The sequence below is a fragment of the Chaetura pelagica genome, unplaced genomic scaffold (genome assembly GCF_000747805.2).
Source record: "Chaetura pelagica isolate M959 unplaced genomic scaffold, ChaPel_1.0 scaffold70, whole genome shotgun sequence".
NCBI lineage: Eukaryota > Metazoa > Chordata > Aves > Apodiformes > Apodidae > Chaetura > Chaetura pelagica.
The window spans coordinates 3,030,332-3,052,199 of NW_009952265.1; the positions used below are offsets into that span (position 1 = coordinate 3,030,332).

The 21,868-nt window shown below is 38.7% G+C and overlaps 1 protein-coding gene across 1 annotated transcript in view; it reads right to left on the minus strand.

Annotated features, from left to right (window-relative positions):
• Window positions 1-14,898: 14,898 nt before the first annotated feature.
• Window positions 14,899-21,868, minus strand: part of THBS1 (thrombospondin 1) — a 54,443-nt gene continuing 47,473 nt past the window's right edge. The window contains exons 12-22 of the mRNA XM_010007738.1: window positions 21,684-21,836; window positions 20,944-21,162; window positions 20,266-20,373; window positions 19,755-19,914; window positions 19,234-19,352; window positions 17,362-17,596; window positions 16,799-17,026; window positions 16,378-16,649; window positions 15,855-15,952; window positions 15,606-15,745; window positions 14,899-14,906 (exon numbers count right to left, since the gene is read on the minus strand). Of these exons, the coding sequence (XP_010006040.1) occupies window positions 14,899-14,906; window positions 15,606-15,745; window positions 15,855-15,952; window positions 16,378-16,649; window positions 16,799-17,026; window positions 17,362-17,596; window positions 19,234-19,352; window positions 19,755-19,914; window positions 20,266-20,373; window positions 20,944-21,162; window positions 21,684-21,836 (1,740 nt within the window). The remainder of the gene's footprint in view (window positions 14,907-15,605; window positions 15,746-15,854; window positions 15,953-16,377; window positions 16,650-16,798; window positions 17,027-17,361; window positions 17,597-19,233; window positions 19,353-19,754; window positions 19,915-20,265; window positions 20,374-20,943; window positions 21,163-21,683; window positions 21,837-21,868) is intronic.

Genomic DNA, 21,868 nt, shown 5'->3' on the forward strand with positions numbered 1-21,868 from the left:
AAAGTTGTATTCACTGTTCTGTGGAGAGCAAATACTCTCTGTAGTTGGTATAACATGTCACACAAAAATCCAAGTGTTTCTGGGATGTTTTTAATAAGGTAAACTTGGTAGTATAAACACAAACATGACCTAACTATATTAAAAATAAAAAATCACTTTCAGGCAGTTCAATTTTATGCATAGAATATAACAAAACAAAGACATACTGTATAATTTCTATAAATTACTTCTAGATCAGTAAAAGAAAGAAAATACTTTGTCCAGCAAAAAATTAAACTCACTCTATCTAGTATTATTAAAATATTTTGGAAATGTCTCTTAATTTTTATGTCTTTTACTTCAAAGCAATTATATAGTGATATTGCAATCTAAATATACATTTAGATTTTTAGTCTAAGACCACTTCTCTATCTGGAAAGCAAACTGTAAAATAAGTCAGATTTTAGGTAGGTCCATCTACATCTTTCATTTCTTTCATAAAAGTGTTAACAGTATGAAGTTGTTTGTGATTCAAGTGCTATAGTTGAATAGTATTAGAAATCAGAAAGTTTTGCTAGATTTGTCAAGGTAGATATTTATTATACTGGTAGTTACTTGTGAATTTGGATAAACATTTTTTGCATACATTGGAAATTTAGAAGGACATTCGAATACCTCATAACTGTGTTAGCATTTTGTATGTTCACAACCGTTTCTTTGATTGTTTGTAATTACTCTTTCTGCAGTGAAGGGACTGTAAATATTTTTTAAAGTGATTCCACCTATCAGAAATCAAGAAGGCTTATTATTACTGGTTTTATGCTGCCAAACTTGGTATCCAGACTTACTTGCCATATTAGCCCATTATGAGATTTGGGCCATAATTTGCAAGAGGAAGAAAATAGAAATACAATAGCTGTAGAAAAGGTTGGGTTTTGTTGTGGGTTTTTTTTTGGTAGGTTACTTTTCAGTTAACTTCACAAGCCAGCTTTGCCCTTCGTATAGCTACAGGCATCAGAAGAGTGAAGCAAAGGAAGAAGGAGGTGGTTGGCCCCAGAGGAGAGAGGGGTGGTAGCAGCAGTGACAACAAACACCACAGGGAACCAGCTCTGCCAGGGGCAACCTGATCTCAGGCAGGATTAACACGACTGCATACTACACTACCGGTCTTCTTCAGCACCCACCACTGAGAAATACTCAAGTTTAACTTGCTGCCTTCACATGAATTTAAGTTCTTCTTTAGTTTGCATAGGTGTAGTACAGTCAGAGCCAAGTGTGACACAGCCACAACTACCATCTCCCCTTATTAGTGTACTTTAAGGTGGGATGTGTTAAATCAAGCAGAACACCATGCGCTGGAACCACTATGTAGTGAAGTGAGCAGAGAACTGTTTATACCTGTTGCAGTAGACATAGTTACTATGAGGTAATTTTATTGCCCAAGAGAGAACGAAGCTTTCAGCTATTACATAAATTTCCATATGGGACATCTCATGGTAAAAGTCTTTAAGTGTTCAATTATTAATTTAAATATCTTTGAGTCATAATCATGTGTCGTGTCAGAGCAATGCAACAGGGTGTTTCGATTATCCATTTTCAGTAATGGCCAAGTAATATTCATCCATATAGCACTCAGATCTGTATAGTTAACAAGCATCTTGGTTTTATGGTAATTTTGCTTAGCAGATATTTTTTTGGGAGGGAAAGTGTTCTGAATTTACAGAGTCTCTGCATCTTTTAATTTTACTTAAAAACTAAAACTGAAACCAAGGGTATCATTACAGATACCTTAACCCATCAATCTTTGAGTCTTTGTGTCTAATTTTTTAAAATGGTGTGAACAGTTCATCATTAGACACAATAAAAATAAGTGCAAAATGTACAGCGTAAGCCAGAAAACCATGATACTTTCCATGGAATTAATTTGTTTCTCCCAAAGGTAACTCAGTTCTGTCTTAAGCAGTTATTCCTGGCCATAAGCAGAAGGTTCTGATTTTTATCAAATTTGTGAAGTTGCCTAATGTACTCTGTAGGTAAGCTTGTTTGTGCAGACATGATTAGATCTGCTATTTAGTTGAGCTTTGTTATGGTCTTTGTTTTAAAGGACATTTAAGCATACATGCATAATCTTCTGTAAACAGTTTGATTTTCTGCTACATGTATTTAAACTCTCTGTAGTGCTGTGTAAGCAAGCAAAACTGGGTTTGTGTGAAACTGGTTTAGCAGAATTTTGGTTTCACAGTCATTATGGTACTGTATTCGGTGATACAGATTTGCTGTAATACATTATTTAAGGAAAGTATAATTATTAATATCATTCATATATGTATTTTATATTAATTCATATATATATGTATATATATATGAAGGAAACTTGTCTGCTTCTAGAGATAAGTAATTCTTTCTTCTTTAAAGAAGCAGCAATTTGCATCAGTTAAATGCATGTAAAATATACGTGTTGTTTACTGAGATAAAGAGAATCCAGATTTACCCACATACAGATATAAAAAAGTTGTTATTTTTCAGTTGTATGAACCAATTGGTAATTATTTCCAGCTCTTTTTTTTTTTCTTTTTCTTTGCTACATGAGGTTTTAAGTAGTTCTATCACTGTTGCTTTTTCCTCTTGCAAGGAACATTGTGCTTGCAGCAGTTCAATGTGTGCTTCTTTTCTATTTTACAGATGATCTGAAGACTGAAAGTTGAGGGGATATTGATAATGTGCCTCCTTATACAATGCTTTTTTTCTGAAAGTCTGGTTTTCAGACCCTCTGAAGGCAATGAATTATAATTGAAAACTATTCCATGAGATGTTTTATTTTCAAGAGATAATTGTTATTATCATTATAATATATTCTTGCATTTTGATTTCAAAATAAAATCTTGCACTTCACTGATTTTCCTGGGAGTGTTCTATCTAATAAATAAATGTACACACACTTTTGTGTAGCTGGGTGTCTGATAGACATGCATGTCTTTGTTAATGAAAAATATAAAATACAACTTTCAAAGTCCTGTTTCTACTGATGAGATTTTATTAGAAAGGCTGTAACATGTATATAACCTTTTTATCTTTTCTCCTTTATATGCAATCTACTTTTGTAATGAACTTAGCAAGACCCTGACCTCTGGTATCCCAGTACAGTGTGCTGGGGGTTGCAGCCTGTCTGACTGCTGAGCCCTGACTCAGTGAAGAACCCAAATAGGCACCAGGTCTTCTGTCCCCACACTGTCTGCTGAACTGCTAGTTGGATTGAAGGTTAAGACTTGCACAAGTCCTCTGCTGGATCAGAACATCAGCACCAGTCTGCTCAGCTCTGTCCGATGCCTGATGCTGCAAAGAGTGTAACCGTATAACAAACAATCTTACTCTCTGGCTGAGACGTGTGACTGAGTGATGAAAGGTGGCAGTCCCTCCTGAAGGCTTGGTGTGAATAAAAGGGAAGGGGTGCAGAAGTTTGCCCTTGGAGTTACTGGTTTGTGAAACCTTATAGTAATGGCTAGCTGGGGGGAGGGTAATACAGCTGGTTTGTATTGGAAAGAATCATAAAAAATAGTTACAAGCTTTTGCTTGTCTACTCTTTAACTACTATGTCTCCTGAATTTTCTGCTTACTAAGAAGATGGTTAGTTTTTCGTTTCAGGCACTCTAGTGTCAGAATAAGAAGACATTATTAAAAAAAATACGGTTCCTTTCAAATTTCTGGAAGAGATATTCCAGCAAAGAAAACTCAATAGATTTTCCACTGACAAGCTCTCATTTGCAAACTATTTCTCAGTAGCTATATACTACCCATTTAACATTCAACAAGAAAATTTGTATGGATACAATCTTGAGTGTAGAATGGCTGTGTTATGGCATAGGGCTTACTTGAACTCATCTGAATGTTTAAGTTAATGTACAGATTGGCCCAGATTTTATTATTCTTTACAGAGTTGCCAGTCTGAGTGGATGTACCCTCCTGAGGAAGCAGTAACTGTGTTGATGTAATGGAGATAAGAATCTAACCTAATTTTGTTTAACCAAAACTGTAAGCAGGACATTATATTTGTGAAAAGCAGGTCCCATTTATTGTTTTGTTATCTGATATTTTTACTTATTTTGAAACAACAACAAATAACCCATGGATACTGGGCATTCTGCATAGTCCCGTTGCTCTGTGTAGGATTACTGTGAGCACATTTCATGGAGCTTTGCAAGTCTCACCTGGATGTATTTCTTAAAAATATTTAGCCTGTGTCATACTTTCTTTACCATAAAGATAATCAAAGCAATACTGGTAAGTTTCTTCAAGAGTGGTTTCTGTATATGTATGTTATTCATACGGGACTGTGCACTGGCAGTGATCTTTCCACAGTCCAGTTATTTTCAAATGCAATTCATGTTTTATAAAGTCCTTCTCGGAAACAGTGTTAAATTGCTCAGTTTTTGAGGAAAATTAAGTTCTGTTTCAGGTTTTATGTAGACTATCTAAAACGTATACAAAGAGAAATATTTAATTCTTACTTTTCTGGTAGATTTAGCTATCTTAAATCTCTCCCTTGAGAGGTTTTTAATAAAAGCTCATTTTAATAAAATTTAATTAAATTTTAATTAAATTTTCCTAGCACCCTCAAGGAAGAGCCTGTCACTAAGTAAGCCTTATAACATTCCTGAAGCCTCGAACACAAGTTTTTATTCACACCTGGTGTTTCAGGGATAAGCAGGCAAGTTAGAATGACTATTGACTTGAAGTGTATATTCAAATAGGAACTCTATTGCTTCACTTGAGATCTGGGGAAGGTGCTGAGCACCCTGCACCAGTTGGAGTCACTGCCAACCATAAAGACCTAGTGCTTGTGAAATGCTGTTCCAAAGTTGTGTAGGGTCAGTACCAAAACTCAAAGTCTGTGTCAAAAATTATTGACCTAATATTTATCTGTGCTTGGTTGCTATTACATTATATTAAGTGGCAGGTTATTTGGGAAGATTTTATTTCTTCCTTGATGTTATGGGTGAAATATCCCTCCAAGCCTTGTTTTATTTATTTTAGTCAAGTAAAACCACAGGAAATATAATTATTTGATAAAACATGTTTACTGGTATGACGTATAGAATGATGGAGATATTATATACAATATAGTGGAAAAGTCATTTGCTGAATTGTCAGGGTAAAAGGAAAGTTGAGCCCAGGAGGATTAATGGTTTTTTCTTTTGTTTTTCTAGTGTCTCTTGGTTGTGACCTGCAATAACCCCTCCCTTGAGCTTGCCACTGGAATTCCAGCTGCACTGGAATGCGGCAGCTTCTCCTCAGGGAGTGATGCAGCAGTGATGATTAATTTTCGTTTGCAGCTTAACTCAGGATTGGGAAACGGGTTTTCCAAAATACATACCTTCATTCAGTGTAAATTGTATTTGGTAAAAAATTCTGACAAGTACTTTCTTTGCAGTCTTTCCTAGCTCCATGAGTCCCAAAACACAGCAGAACCCAGGAGCCCGATTTTTAAAGTTATTCTTCTGACTGTCTGGGCTGTGAGGTCTGTTTTTTATTGAGGAATAAGAAATTTCATCTCTATGTGGGTTTGTCCTGTTTTTGTGCTCCTTGTTTTACAGCACCAGATAGAGGTAATTTTGTTCTAAAAATTTAATATTGGTGAAAGCAATGTATCTGTGAGGAGAAGATTTTGGAGTGCTTGCATTATATGACTGAACCATTCTGCTGTTGTCACTGAGACTCCTCAGTAATACACATACAGTGCTGCTGTTCTTGGTGGCTGATGCTCAGTTGCTGATACTGCTTTATTTTAGTGTGAATGTTTCAATGCTGCATGGTTTGCCCTTTGAAATGACAAAATTCATAGTGTTTTCTTCTGAAAGAGGAAAATAAGGGAGATTAAAGAATTTTCATGAACAATATGTGTGTGTGTATAAATAAATATATATTAATAAACTGCATTAATATTGATTGTATATAATATATACTGTAAATCCATATATATGAGTAGGATGATTTAAAGAACTATAGTGTTGATTTCAGTATACTGTAATGGTACAAGAAGTTCAGTTCAGATTTACAGTTATGATACAGATTTAGAGCAGTTAAGGGTTTTTTCCCATTTCAAAAAGAAGTGACAGAATATGTATATTCTGATTAACAAAAAAAAGGAGAACATTTGGTGACTATAGACAACAATGATAAAAGGAGCAAAGCTGTTCTTATGTGTCCAAAATTCAATTTTCAATTAAAGTAATTCTGTCAAGGGGTGAAAAAAATTCCAGTTTCATCATAAAAAAAAAAAAAAAGAAGAAGACAGAGCCCCACAAAGGTTCTCAGCCAAATACTTTTTTTCCAAGCCAGATGATGGCTAGAATCTACTTTGTGGCTCTGCAGTGCTTGCCTTCCCCCTCACTTCCTGAGCAGAACTCCTGCAGAGCCAGGGAACGTGCTGAGCACGGAGTGAAAACAGGCTGTGCAGAAATCGTCTGCTGCACAGATCAGAGAGGAAATGGCTGCTTAAACGTGTCAGTAGAGTAGCAAGGACTCATCTAGAAGTGCGAAAATTTATGCCAGTAATTCATGGGCTTGCAAGGGTGCAACTTTACCTCTGAATTAGGGAGGGATACATGAGATGCTGTTGTTTGCAGCTCAGTTTCTGTAATTTCAATAGTGACAAGAATTTTTATATTTTATTTTAAAAAAACCCACTATTTTCTAGGTTGAATTCTAAAAAATAATACAAGACTGCACTACTTCTCTTTGTAGTCCTTCTTAGAAAGGCTTGCTAACCACAGCTTGAAATGAGATCTCCGTTCTACACTGATTGCACTTCAAGAGTGCTTCCACCCCCAGTTACAAAAAAAGAGCCCCACCTCTGGGAATTTCACAGTCTCAAGGATAGACACAGGAGACAAGGTGGTTTGGCAGATGCTTGGGAAGTTGTTAAATTAGCACAGTTTTTGAAATCTAGGAAATACAATGACATACAATCTAGGAAATACAATGAAATACAATAGTTTTTTCCTTTTTTTTTAAAAAAAATATTTTCAACAGATTTATTTATTGAGACATAATTGCTCTTTTATTTGTAGCTAGATTTAAAGGTCAGGAAAACTGTTTTCTTTTTAAATAGAACAGAGGAACTTGAATACTACTAATGCTATAACCTACAGTTATCCAATTATACGTTTCATTGAGGGATTGGCTGGAATCCAGGTGCAGTGGTTAGAATAAAAGACTCCCTGTCATTTAAGTCTATGTGAAATAATTCACTGCTTGCAACTGAATCTGCAGTACCTTATCTATTATGATTTTAAAAAAAAAAGCAAACTGTAATTCTCACAAGTGTGTATTAATTTCTAGAGTGTTCAAGTACATGAATAATTTTGATTTACAGACAGATATTCTGCATTTACAACTTTTTTCCCCACATAAAATTTGCTGCTTTCTTGTAGGAATGTTGTTCTGTGCCATTATTTTTCTATTGTTTGCTTTGTGTATTTGGCATGCATAGTTTCAGTGGGAAGGGTATTGCCAGAGGCATTCTACCCTAATTTTACAATAGCACTACAATTAGTCTCCTCCATATGCATTTTTTGAGTGGAGCCATCAAGGGAGACTGACAGAGCATCTAAGCAGCACTCAGTTTAGCTCTTGCATGTGTTGCCTAGGCTAGCAGTTCCTGGATTTGAAAAGACACATGATGGCTGGGCTTCTTGAGATTTGTCTAAATTTGAAAATTCAGGTTTCTCTTTGATACTTGTCTAATTTTGTGGATTTCCTGTGGAAGATTTTATCTTTAAGACTTTTGCTTGCCAAACACTTTTCTCTAATGAGTTCTCTGCCTCTTGTCATAACTCTGATTAAATATAAGAGCTAGAAATCCTCTTGTGGTTATATTAAGATACTGTCTTCTATAATCTCAGCAATCCTTTTCCAAATTAATTTATGCTGAAAATCAACCAATTACCATAATAAAGGCTTAACTTCAATATCATGGCAATATCAGTAAAAAAGTGCATATGGTGCAGCTCTTGCTACAGTTACCTTGGTCTTTATCTCCACAGGTTATCAATATTTGCAAGTTAAACTACTACACCTCTTGAACATAGGTTTGATGCAGATGACCACTTGAAACTTAAGCTACTGTATTTGCATGGGCTGTGAGTAGAAAGTGCTATGATAAGAAAACATTGCACTCTCTGCAGTAGCATGAAACTCAGAGATTATTTATGCAAAACAGCTGGCCAAGTAGCCGGTAACACGAAGTGGTGTGCAGTAGTTGGTATGCTTGTATACAATAATAGAAAGGGCTTTTTCAAATACATAGCTAGCAAAACTAGCAGTAGAGGCAATATTGGCCCATTGAGGAATGAGGTGGGAGCCCTGGTGACAGAGGATATAAAGAAGGCAGAGGTGCTGAACGCCTTCTTTGCCTCTGTCTTCACTCCTGCAGGGTCTCCCTATGAGCCCCAGATTCATATAGCCCCAGAAGAAGTCAAGATAGAGGAAGAGTTTGACATGGTAGATGAGGATTGGGTTAGGGATCAGTTGAGTAATCTGGACATCCATAAATCAATGGGTCCAGATGGAATGCACCCAAGGGTGCTGAGGGAGCTGGCGGAGGTCATTGCTAGGCCACTCCATCATCTTCAGTAAGTCACATGGGCAACAGGTGAGGTGCCTGAGGACTGGAGGATAGCAAATGTCACTCCAGTCTACAAGAAGGGCAAGAAGGAGGACCCGGGTAACTATAGACCGGTCAGCCTCACCTCCATCCCTGGAAAGGTGATGGAACAACTTGTTCTTGTCACTATCTCCAGGCACATCAAGGACATGGGGGTCATCAAGAGCAGTCAACATGGTTTTATCAAGGGTAAATCATGTTTGACTAACCTCATAGCCTTCTATGAGGAAATTACTAGGTGGATAGATGATGGTAGAGCGGTAGATGTGGTTTATCTTGATTTCAGTAAAGCATTTGACACCGTCTCCCACAGCATCCTTGTAGAAAAGTTGATCAGGTATGGGTTTGGTGACCAGGAAGTGAGGTGGATTAGGAACTGGTTGAAAGGAAGGAGTCAGAGAGTTGTAGTCAATGGGGCAGAATCTGGTTGGAGGTGTGTGACTAGTGGAGTCCCACAGGGGTCGGTACTGGGACCGGTGTTGTTCAACATCTTCATCAACGACCTGGATGAGGGTATAGAATGTACCCTCAGCAAGTTTGCTGATGACACTAAGCTGGGAGGAGTGGCTGACACACCAGAAGGCTGTGCTGCCATTCAGAGAGACTTAGATAGGTTGGAGAGTTGGGCGGGGAGAAACATGATGAAATTCAACAAGGGGAAGTGCAGAGTTTTACATTTGGGGAAGAACAACACCATGTCCCAGTACAGGTTGGGGGCTGAACTGCTGGAGAGTAGTGTAGGTGAAAGAGACCTGGGGGTCCTGGTAGACAGGAGGATGACCATGAGCCAGCAATGTGCCCTTGTGGCCAAGAAGGCCAATGGCATCCTGGGGTGCATTAGAAAGGGTGTGGTTAGTAGGTCAAGAGAGGTTCTCCTCCCCCTCTATTCTGCATTGGTGAGGCCACATCTGGAGTATTGTGTCCAGTTCTGGGCCCCTCAGTTCAAAAAGGACAGGGAACTGCTCGAGAGAGTCCAGCGCAGAGCTACGAAGATGATTAAGGGAGTGGAACATCTCCCTTATGAGGAAAGGCTGAGGGAGCTGGGTCTCTTTAGCTTGGAGAAAAGGAGACTGAGGGGTGACCTCATCAATGTTTACAAATATGTAAGGGGTGAGTGTCAGGGGGACGGAGTTAGGCTTTTCTCGGTGATGACCAGTGATAGGACAAGGGGTAATGGGTGTAAATTGGAGCATAGGAAGTTCAAGGTGAATATCCGAAAAAATTTTTTTACTGTGAGAGTGACAGAGCACTGGAACAGACTGCCCAGGGAGGTTGTGGAGTCTCCTTCACTGGAGACATTCAAAACCCACCTGGATGAGTTCCTGTGTGATGTACTCTAGGTGACCCTGCTCTGGCAGGGGGGTTGGACCAGATGATCTCTCAAGGTCCCTTCCAGCCCCTAAGATTCTATGATTCTATGATTCCCACTGAGGAGGCTCCAGGGAGCTGGGAACAGCATATTTCCCATATTCTTCACCTATGGAGTTTTTGGCCTGTGGAGTGTGGCCATTTTCCGTGCTCTTCCTGTTTAGTTTGTCTTTGAAAGTTGTTTCTTTGGGCAAGTACAGACCTCATCTGTATCTCTTTCTTGTGTCCTATTGTATTCCCATTCCCCAAGCCACAAGTGGATGAACTTAACCTATGGGTTAACTCAAGGCACATGGCTTGCCTTTATTAGTCTAAGGTGTCTATTATCCCCAGTTCAGATACTACACTGATAAAAGCCACATAACTGCATGCAACAAATTAGCATGAAAGTTTGGCTTGTGCTCAGACAAGGGCATTGGAATAGGCTGCCAGGGCTGGCTTCTTCCACATCAGCAACAGGGCTCTTTTTAAAACTGATATCTACATACATATATCTGTTCATACATCTAATGGGCTTTCTAGATCCAGAATACCTCAGACTGCCTCCAAGTACAGTAAAGAGATTTTTCCATGTAGGTGTAGTAGCTCTGGCTCTTGGTGCCCCTAGGAGCAAGAAGAGAGTTTGAGACCAGGACTGCAGGATATTTGGTACAGCAGACCCAGATAAAATCAGATGGGTTACACTGATGGTGCCTTCCCATAAGAGGCTACCATGTCTCACTCCAGAGAAGTGAAGCAGACAATCTTGTAACTAGTGAGGACAGACATTCAGCAGCCACTCATTTTGGAAGCAATAGGTTAGGAGTTTTTTGTCTTTTTTCTCCTTGTTCTCAGTGAGATGAAATATGCAGGACTGTCCTCAAAAGTCTAGTGACAGAAAAACAGGAAAAAAAACCTTCATAAAACAGGACTCTTCATTCTCAGAAAAGATGTAAAAATTAATCTTGTGTACCTGCAGGAGCCCTTGAATACACTTGTGGGTATCTAGCACCTGGCTTTGTTAAAGGGCTCATGAAACAAACTGCTGCTGTAAGTAGATTGAGCAATTAGTCCTAACAACTCTTACTTCTAGCAGCATGCTTCAACAGTTGATACAGTGCCACACCATCAGCTTTTTGATTACATGAGCAGTCTTAGTCCACAAGAGATATTAACAGATACTCATCTGCCCCTGCAAATAGTCATTCTGCTGCCTCTTCATGTGAGAAAAAGAAATAGGGGCCAGGCCTGGCTGGGGCCAACTGACATCCCCTGGAAGAGGAGGCTTTGCCTTGAGGCTTCAACAATGGCACCATGGCTGTGTCTACACTTACCACAAGTCTTCAGTGAAGCCTTCAGAATCAAGTGTGCCTTCAGGGGGATAAGCTGTGGTAGATGGGGTGAAAGCTCAGCTGCATCTGCTCTTGTCATAATTTTAATGTAAATATTTTAGAGAGATTGTGCTTTGAAAACCATTTTGACATGAACAGAGGAAGATGTTAGTGTATCAGTGAACAACAAAAATCTTAAAAAACATTAATAAAAAACACAGCACAAAGGTGTAAATATAAATGTCCTTGTTGGTTTATTGTTCTTTGTATGTAAGAAGCTTTATTGTACAACTTACAAACCTTTAAAATGGAAAATGGTTAAAAATGTTTACAAAAAAAGCATGTCCTTAGAAAATTATGCTGGCAAAAACATCAGGAGGAGGGAAGCAAAAAAAAAAAAAGTCCTCAGTTCAGTGTGCAAACATTTTATAAAAATAGAAATACTAACTCTACAGGTAGCATTTCATGATAAATTATTTAAATAGCATATCTACACAATTATGTGGTTAACTATTACAATGGCAATGAGAAAAATAATTTATAAAAATACAAGCAATGGTATACAAGATGACAAGAAAAAATATAACACAACATTAGAAATTGTATTTGACATTTTTTTTCCAATGCCATTTCCTTACTGGGAATACATTTTCTGCAAAGAAATTTTGACTATGTACAGCATCAACTTTTTAGTACTACAGTAGCTTTAAAGTTTGTTAGACATTTGAACTCTACTTAATCGAAAGGTTTTTCTCAGTCACACAACAATGAGGTAATATTTGTACGTAAAACTTTCACTGTGTTAATTTCTTTTCCTTTTTTGAAAAGACAAGGAAATATTATAAGGATGCTGCCCCTTCTGTTGGGGAAAACAGTCTTCTGTGTATGTTCATCAAGTCCTCTCCCTCTTTTGCAAGGAGCTCCTGAAATTCTGTCTCATGAAGAATTTCTTTTGTAGCTGCACATTGCTGGTTGCCACAATTAATGTGCAGCAGCACAAATACCCTGTCTGAATGGTTCCTGACTGCAGCCATTGTGCCTCTCTGCAGCCTCCTCAGGGCCAGTATTCTGTTTTTGTGTCAGGCCACTGAGCAGTGGTCAAGCACTGCAGATATGCCCAGCACTAAATAACCGCTAAGATGGGAAATGGCATTCCCAGATCTCTAGCACTATGGATGGGAGACAGGAATTGCCCTAAACCAGCTAAAGGGACTTGAGTTTTAGCACTGCAGAACAGTTGCCTGCCAGGCTACTAACTGCCTTGCACAAAGAAAGGAAAAGCCAACACTGAGCTCAGACTGAGAAAAACAAACATCCCATTCCCCACCCCACCACTTTTCCCTGCGCCTCAAATCCTTTATGGGAAAATTGCTCTTTATAACATATACATCACCACTATCTGCAACATTTTATAAAAATAGAAATACTAACTCTACAGGTAGCATTTCATGATAAATTATTTAAATAGCATATCTACACAATTATGTGGTTAACTATTACAATGGCAATGAGAAAAATAATTTATAAAAATACAAGCAATGGTATACAAGATGACAAGAAAAAATATAACACAACATTAGAAATTGTATTTGACATTTTTTTTCCAATGCCATTTCCTTACTGGGAATACATTTTCTGCAAAGAAATTTTGACTATGTACAGCATCAACTTTTTAGTACTACAGTAGCTTTAAAGTTTGTTAGACATTTGAACTCTACTTAATCGAAAGGTTTTTCTCAGTCACACAACAATGAGGTAATATTTGTACGTAAAACTTTCACTGTGTTAATTTCTTTTCCTTTTTTGAAAAGACAAGGAAATATTATAAGGATGCTGCCCCTTCTGTTGGGGAAAACAGTCTTCTGTGTATGTTCATCAAGTCCTCTCCCTCTTTTGCAAGGAGCTCCTGAAATTCTGTCTCATGAAGAATTTCTTTTGTAGCTGCACATTGCTGGTTGCCACAATTAATGTGCAGCAGCACAAATACCCTGTCTGAATGGTTCCTGACTGCAGCCATTGTGCCTCTCTGCAGCCTCCTCAGGGCCAGTATTCTGTTTTTGTGTCAGGCCACTGAGCAGTGGTCAAGCACTGCAGATATGCCCAGCACTAAATAACCGCTAAGATGGGAAATGGCATTCCCAGATCTCTAGCACTATGGATGGGAGACAGGAATTGCCCTAAACCAGCTAAAGGGACTTGAGTTTTAGCACTGCAGAACAGTTGCCTGCCAGGCTACTAACTGCCTTGCACAAAGAAAGGAAAAGCCAACACTGAGCTCAGACTGAGAAAAACAAACATCCCATTCCCCACCCCACCACTTTTCCCTGCGCCTCAAATCCTTTATGGGAAAATTGCTCTTTATAACATATACATCACCACTATCTGCTCCAGACAAGATTTTCTTTTTCCTCAAAAACCCCTCTAGTTTTGATATAGAACAGAGTTAATAAATAATCTGTATTTACAATCTTACAGTCATGAAGACTTGTAACAATGATCAGGTGGATAGTCTTGACGCATTTCTTGTTACTTTAATCAATAATCCCTCAGTCATAACATCAAGGATAGATAAAAATAAATATTTTACAATTTTAGTTTGTTATCTACAGGCCTGTTCCACTCCCTTCCCAAGAAGCAAGGGGGTTAAAGCCTCTATGGCATGTAGAAAAGGAATGTTTTCATTGCTATTGTTTTTGTGCCTTTTTAACCATACAAAGTGAAGCACATGCTGGTTTCCTGAAAGGCAGCACAGTGCTAGTTGAGATGGTGGTGCTTTCTGGCACCCTATCTGAAAGAAAACATTTAAAGGTAAGAAAGATCTGCATCTAATCAGGAAAAAAAACAGAATCCAATTGTAAATCCCAGTTCTCCCAAAGCTGCTGTGATCCAGTGTGCCAGTTTTTATCCTCTTTCCCCCTCCCATCATGGAAATCAGTTTTAGGATATCTGTTTTGCCCTTTTTAGTAGAGCAGCTGATCTAGCTCACCACAAATAGAGCAAAAGGCTGTGTTTTCATCTGAAAAATATGACATATAAAACAATAATCATTTATCCAAGTTAAATGGATGTAAACCAAGGCTGTGCAGCCCTCATTAAAAAATTCCTCTCCCCCATAAAGGAAAAAGACTTGGAGTTCACCCTCCCACCCAAACCCCCTTTTCCCCACACAATGAAAGGTCTTCAGTTTAAGTAGTCCACAGCACATCCAAAGATGGTCTTTTTACAAAATGCTACTCCATGGGACCTCCAGTTAAGAGAGGCAGTGACACTGCACTGTGATAAACAGCAAACAAATGTCTTTCCTACTGAAAGAAGTGTGCTTTGTTCAGTGAAGACAATTCTCATTTGAAAGACACAATTGTTTCCTTCCACTCAGCAGAGGTCAGATACCAAGTATGTTCTCACTTTCATTCTCTCAAAAGCATTCTCTTGAGGCAGGTCATGTGTTTCGAGTCCACATTTACGCAGAAAGAAGAAAGGAAGGAATAATATAATGGTCCCAGGATTTGTAAGGCTAAACGTTTCAGAAGGTGCAATACCAGCATTTTTAAATAGTCTCTGGATCTAATAACCTTGTGATTATGGATCTGTGAAAAGGAAAAAGAAGTTAATTAAATATTTTTGTGTATTATCCATGATTATGTCCAAGACATTAATGCCTGAAGACCTTTGTAAGTAACGTATTGGTAAAGAAAACTAAAAGTGCTTAGGTACTTTGAGTTAAGACTTCAGAATTTAGTTTATGTGACCATTCTGTGAGGAAGTACTAACAATTAAGACATTACAGTTTAAGAGTAGGGCACCTGGAACTAGTCATATGCACCTATCTCTACTGAACTACAAGAGTGTGATGCATGGACAACCTTCTATGTTGCCTGTTTTTATGCAAGTAAATTTTCTGCATGTCAGACACTACTTTCTTGCTTGCTGAAGTCAGTATTTTGCATTTTCACCTTGGGCTGTCAGCTGTGTTGATTTATTCTAGTCTGCATTTTAAAGGAGATTCAAGATATGTTTCATATCTGGATCTTAACATGAATTTCTGATACTTGAAAATAAGACAGAAATATACTTAGATTTTCCGTATTTAAACTTTTAACTATGAAGAGTTTATCAAGAAGGTATCCTGTTTCTGCCTGCAGAGCTCTTGAGATCAAGCCATGAAAAATTAAGAGCTCAGAGGGAAAGTTCACCCATATTTCTTGATCCAGTCTGTTTTTGTTAGGGGCAGCTGTCTTGAATCAATTCCTTTACATAGAATCTCTTCAATACAATGTCTTTCTTACCTCTGCATTCATATTTAAGGTCTGAGAAGAACACCATTTCTTGAGAGAAGACAAATAATCCTAGCCGACCACCAGCATACGTTTTATCATAGATGGGTCCCGAGTCTGCCATGATTTTCTTCCCTTCATACATTACAACCCTACAAAAAGACAGTAGGTCAGCCATCTTTGCAAGATTCTGTTAGGTTCATCTTTACAGACATCCACTTTCCTTGTGATCATTACATCAGATAAAAGGATGATGCTCACCTGATGTAACCAGTCTTTGGTCTGTGGCTAAGACGCCATCTGTATGCAGTGAAATCTTTCCAGCCTATGTGACGAGGGTCATGCCACAAAGTTCTCACCTACAAAAGAATGTTTTTTCTGTTAACCAGAGGCCTGAGATAACATAGCCATTATTTTGACACATCAAGTGCCTTGATGACCATCATTATGACTAGTAAAGGCTTAAAGTAATTCATTAGGCTCAGTAATGGGGTCCTTTGAAATCAACTACATTTAAATTTACTTTTAAATGTGTAGATAGGAAGGTACTCCACAATTCCAGAAACAGTTGATCACATCTGATGGAAAGCCTGTCTGCAGCATGTCATCCTGTTAGTTTTATGCAATATTTTGTATGACTGGGGATAATTAAAGTCACTGGTCTTGCAAAGATGACAATGCCTTTCTAATCAGCATGTGCAGACCCCCTGTAAGCATCCACCTTGCTGGAAGAACAGCCTGCCTTACAGTGCAGAAGAGCAGATTATCTAAGTGTCACTGTTACCTGGCCAGGAGTGTTTCCTGTGTGCCACAGAGCATTACGAAGGTGTTCTCCTGGACCAGTGGTGGAATTCACAACTTTGATGGAGAGACCTGAGTAGCCTTGAGCTTTGGTTGGCGTGGAGTCCCAGTAAGACTGGGTGATCTGCTTCCACATGACAACATAGAAACGACTGCTAGATTGGTAACCGAATACAAAACCAGCATAATCATCATCCCTTTCTGTATTGATGAAGAAGGTGCCACTGAAGTCCACAGCATTGAATTCATCAAAACCTAAGGGAGTATTAAAGGAGAAAGTTATCGGTGCTGTTCTTTTGCGATTCTTAAACAACTCCTTCATAGTTTCTCAGGTTCTCCTCTCCCCTTTGCATCTCCCCCCCAACCAATGTAATGTCTGTGAAGAGTTAAAATTTTCCCCTTACCGACTGCAAGGCCAGGGTCACAGTTTACTGTCTGAACCAGTTCTTTACCCTGGTGACGAACAACCCAGTTTGGATCATTCTGGGATGTTCCTTTGGGATCCAAGGGAATCATCTGGAATCTTCGGAAATCAGTCTCACTAATATCTACATTTTCAGGGCAGATATCATCGATGTCTGGCACACTGTCTTGGTCAAAGTCATCTTTGCAAGCATCTCCACGTCCATCACCTGCAGGACACAAGTAATTTCACATTTGTTTGAGTCTACAATTAGGAGTTGAAAATTTGATTGGAGATCTGACTGCCCAGGTAGTGCTGACAGACACACTAGAGAAGCCACAACAACTACTGTATAAATGCTCTTTCAGTCCAACCTGAAGGTGACTTAGGAATAAGGAGCCATTTTTACATTGCTCCTTAGTCCTGAAGACCACTATAAAAATTGTACAAACATTCTTTTTGTTACTTGGAAGTTTTGTCCACTGTAAATAGTGGGGGAAGAAAGCATCAAACTATTGGACAGTACTCTTAAAATGTCACTGTTATACTGGTCACTGGTCTTACCATCAGAATCAGCTTGATCTGGGTTGGCAACCAATCTGCAGTTATCTTTGTCATCAGGGATACCATCATTATCATCATCATGGTCACAGGCGTCACCTTTTCCATCCTTGTCATGGTCAGCTTGATTGGCATTGGGCACATAGGGGCAGTTATCAAGATTATTTTGATGGCCATCTTCGTCAATGTCCTGGTTGTTGTCACACTGATCACCTATGAGGTCAGAATCAGTGTCTTCCTAAGAAAGGGAAAAAAAGAATATTTTTAAAAGACACTTTTAAAAAAGGCTGAAATAGGAGGCTTAATACCTAGAATCAATTGGGATTTCTGCCTGCTCTAGCAAGAGCTAACATAGATGTAGTGAGGTACTGGGGTTAAAGCAGCTTTTGGGCTGCATTAGTGTTGCCCTGGTTTTAATCTAAATCTACAGCAGCAGAAAGCTGTGCTGTCATCAGCCTCTCTTCTTCTCCTTTCTGCCATGCGACTCTTTTGTCTCTAGTGTACCACACTGGACACAGGGTTACTTTACTTCCCACCTTCTCTGGCAGCTCTTTGGTTCCAAGGGCCAGATAAGGGTAACAATAATCTATACATAGCCAGTAGAGACTGCAACATTAACACAGTCTACCAAGTCTTGGCTTTACAGCTTCCTCACCAGATCATAATTTTCTTTATCATAAAAGTTTGACATTCTTCATGCCCCTTGGCTGATCAGTCAAGACAACTACTCCCTTAGCAATCAAAGACTGCATGAACTGCTGTACTGGCTGATCACGTATTTTAACCAGTCATTTGCTTAGTCAGCTTCTGAAATAAGAAAAAACAACCCAGTCATCCCTGAGGCTGCCTCAAGGTTTGGTCTAGTAGTCTTGACAACACTGGTGGATGACTCTGGTGCTAGCATGGACAGAAAACATACCACACGGTGTGAACAGTCTGCCATTTGAAAGGTAATACCCCTGCTTCTAGAACTTTATTAGAAAACTGCTGTAAAAACCTTTAGAGACATGTTAAGATTTCAAAGCTTTTACAGAAACATTGACTAAGTCATGGAGAAGAAAGTAGAAGAGATTTCCAGTCACTTTCCACCCTAGGGTAGAGAAGTGGTAAAGCAAGTGACAAAGAGTAAGAAATTTTATATTATCTGTTTAAATCCTTCAAGTAACCCTGCTTTTAGGCTACATGACCATACTACCCTAGATTCCACTGATTTGCAACAGCTTTTCTAACCCTTTAAACATTCCAGTTATGTTTAATGAAACCATTAAACTTATGGCCTCGTACGTGACAGGATGGTATAGGCTTTACAAACTCCTGCCTTCAAAATCTTTTGAACTAGGAAGTTCAAAAGAGAAGCTGGATTGCTTCTGAATTTATGAAGGAGAATTTTGAAAGTGTCAGAATACACCTTTTCCTTAGAGAAAAGCAGTCAGTGCTACCTTCAACTTCCTGGTTGAAAAGTTATCATTTTAAATGCAGCTGTTTCAGAATTAAGGACAAAGATTAAATAGCAACTTTGTGTTTCAGTGAACACAACACTACAGTCTACAAAGAGGGTAGTTCCTACCTACCTAGACTTCATATAAGCTCCCAGGAATTTCATATCCTTAATATGAGAATCACTATAACTGACAAACCTAAGAAGTACCTGCAATAGTCTCAGAGATCACCACTGGAGTTAGTTTTCAGAAAATACCTAGTAGCTATATTGAATTGTGAGAGTACTTTATTTGATAGAGGCACCATTTGGCAAACAGGTAGGAATGATTTGTGACAAGTCAAATAAAAGCTGTAACCTGTTCACATATTTTCTACAATATATATAATACTATAGAATTATATGAGTCTTCTATATACATAATGCAAATTCCTTACCTGGTCAGGATTGTGTTCCAATGGACAGTTATCACACTGATCTCCAACACCATCTAAGTCTGTATCCCTCTGGTCTACATTGTAGACATATTGGCAGTTGTCCATTTCATTAAGGACCCCTGTAAAATTACAGAGAATTGATGAATGAAAGTCAAACATGCAAATGCAGCAAAGAAGCCACAAAAAAGCCATCACTCACTTCTTAGTAAATTTCTGGAAGCATTTTGAACAGCATTTGCAAGCTTTGAAACTTGACTGATCACTAGCCCTGCTACATGCTTCTGTTCCTACTGCTTGTGAGAGCAAAGCTAGAACTTAATTGTGCCAAAACGCATACATTTCAAAGTGAGTTTCCATTAACTGTAACCATTACTTTCAGTACTCTTATGTCTTGAAATCACAAGAGAACACTTATCTGTTCAGGGATGAAATTCTGGTAGGAAATTAATGGTACACATTGGGTACATTTGATCAATCTGTGACTAGAAAGCCACCTAAGGGAGCAATTAGAGGCCACCTACCATCTCCATCAATATCTACTGCACATGCATCTCCTTCTCCATTGTTGTCAGTGTCTGTTTGATCAGGGTTGTGATTGTAGGGGCAGTTATCACAGCGGTCACCAACCTCATCCCTGTCATAGTCATACTGCTGTGGGTTGTAGATGAATGGACAGTTGTCCTGCAAGAAAGAAGTAAAACTTTAAAAAGAGTAAAATGAAAGCTTTAACCAAATCTTGCTTATGCTTCTACTGCTATATGAAAGGAGAAATGCAAGGCAGGGAAACGGTTAAAACTTGAATTCTTCTACCTCAAAACCCTAGTGCCTGTGTGAGTGTAGGAATGGCTGATAAAAACCCAAAGATTTACTTTCAAAGCTCAACCAGCTGCAGAAAGTTTGTCTGCATAGTTCTGCATATCTAAAGGTTTCTAGGGTGGCTGTCAGTGCCAGCAGTTTCCTATGGTCCTCTCTTAAGATTAAGATCAGAAGCTAGACACCAGTCCCAAATGCTGTTCTTTTGTGTTGTCTTACCCTGTCATCAGGAATACCATCATCATCATCATCACTGTCACAGGCATCACCAATCCCATCCTTATCATAGTCTTCCTGTCCAGAGTTGGGCAGATTTGGGCAGTTATCCTAGAAAGGACAAAGTACACAGATCTGTTTACTTCTGGAATGATTACAATAGGGTCTCTAGCAGGAAATATCTAATAATTAGGCAAAATCATACTTTAATCAGGTAGGTGTTATCTCACCATAATTCTCTCAATTTTAGATAGTCATTACTGTGAGGATAAGTATTAGAGAGCCACAGATCAAATAACTTTTAAAACAAAGATTTGGCTACTTTTGAGAATCTCACACTCTTTTGCTTCCCCTGGAGATACTGCTAAAGCAAAGCTGATACAGGCACAGCCTAAACTAGATTCCTCCTGGCACATTTATAGAAAACATGTATAACTGTGTCAGGCTTAATTTTTTCCCATATTGCAGGAATATCTAAAGCAACAGCAAGAGCCTCCTAGCAACACCTTGACAATGGTGTCCCTACACAAATGAGTGTTTTACCAGTTTTATTTGCAGAGAGAATGGTTTAATAGCTCTAATTAGACAGAGACGTGCTTTATACATCCAGCCTAACATATTTTGTATATTCCTCAGATACAGGTTGTTACAAAGGTAGATGTGAAAACAGGACAAACTTACTTTTTTACAGTGATAAGTGGCATTGGCAACACAAACAAGGTTCTCATTTGGCCATCCATCCAAGTCAGTATCTTCTCCGCAGATTATGCCATTGCCAGCATAGCCTGGTTTACATTCACAGCGGTACATGGGGTCACTGAAGTGGCCAAGGTAATTGCATTTGGCATTCTTGTTGCAATCATGTGTTCCATCTGTGCATGGATTACGTGGCTTGCAGACCTAGAAGACCACACAAAAATTAAATCTACTGTCTTTTTATCCCTCATTTTTTCCCAGAGATTCAAACAAAACCTGGAGAGTACATGCTTGTTTTGATCCTACATCCTTAAATGGGGGAAAATAATAGAAAAGCCTCATACATTACTTTCTTCCACTCCCCAACTCCAGTAACAATCTTAGCACTGATTATTACTTTTCTTGTTCAAACCTTATTTATTCTCAAATGGGGCCAAACAGTAAAATACATAAGGCATGTATTGTTGGATCGTAAATTAACACAGGTTAAGTTACGCTCCTAGAATTAGGTATAACATCTGAACCCTCCATGGCTGAGGAGAGTATTTTTCAAGCTAACTTCAAACTCCTAGAGAAACTGCTTAATGCTCCTCCTGTTCTGAATCACAGAGGATGGTGTTTTATTTAATTTACCAAGTTCTTCTCCCCTGAAAAGCGTAGGTGCTTTCTGCTCTTTAGAAATGGTGAGATTTCATAACCCAGGAAAGTTCTCAGGTTGACAATACCTGTTTGTTAGCCATGGCATCCTCAACACTGCGACCAAATGGCTGTGTCCCGGTGAAACGTGGTGGACAAGGCAGACAGTTGTACCCAGGTTTAGTATTCTCACACCTGTGCACTCCATTGAAGACAAAGCAGGCATCAGGAACCTCTTTGCACTGAAATACAAGAGTTTAAGACAAAGGACAAC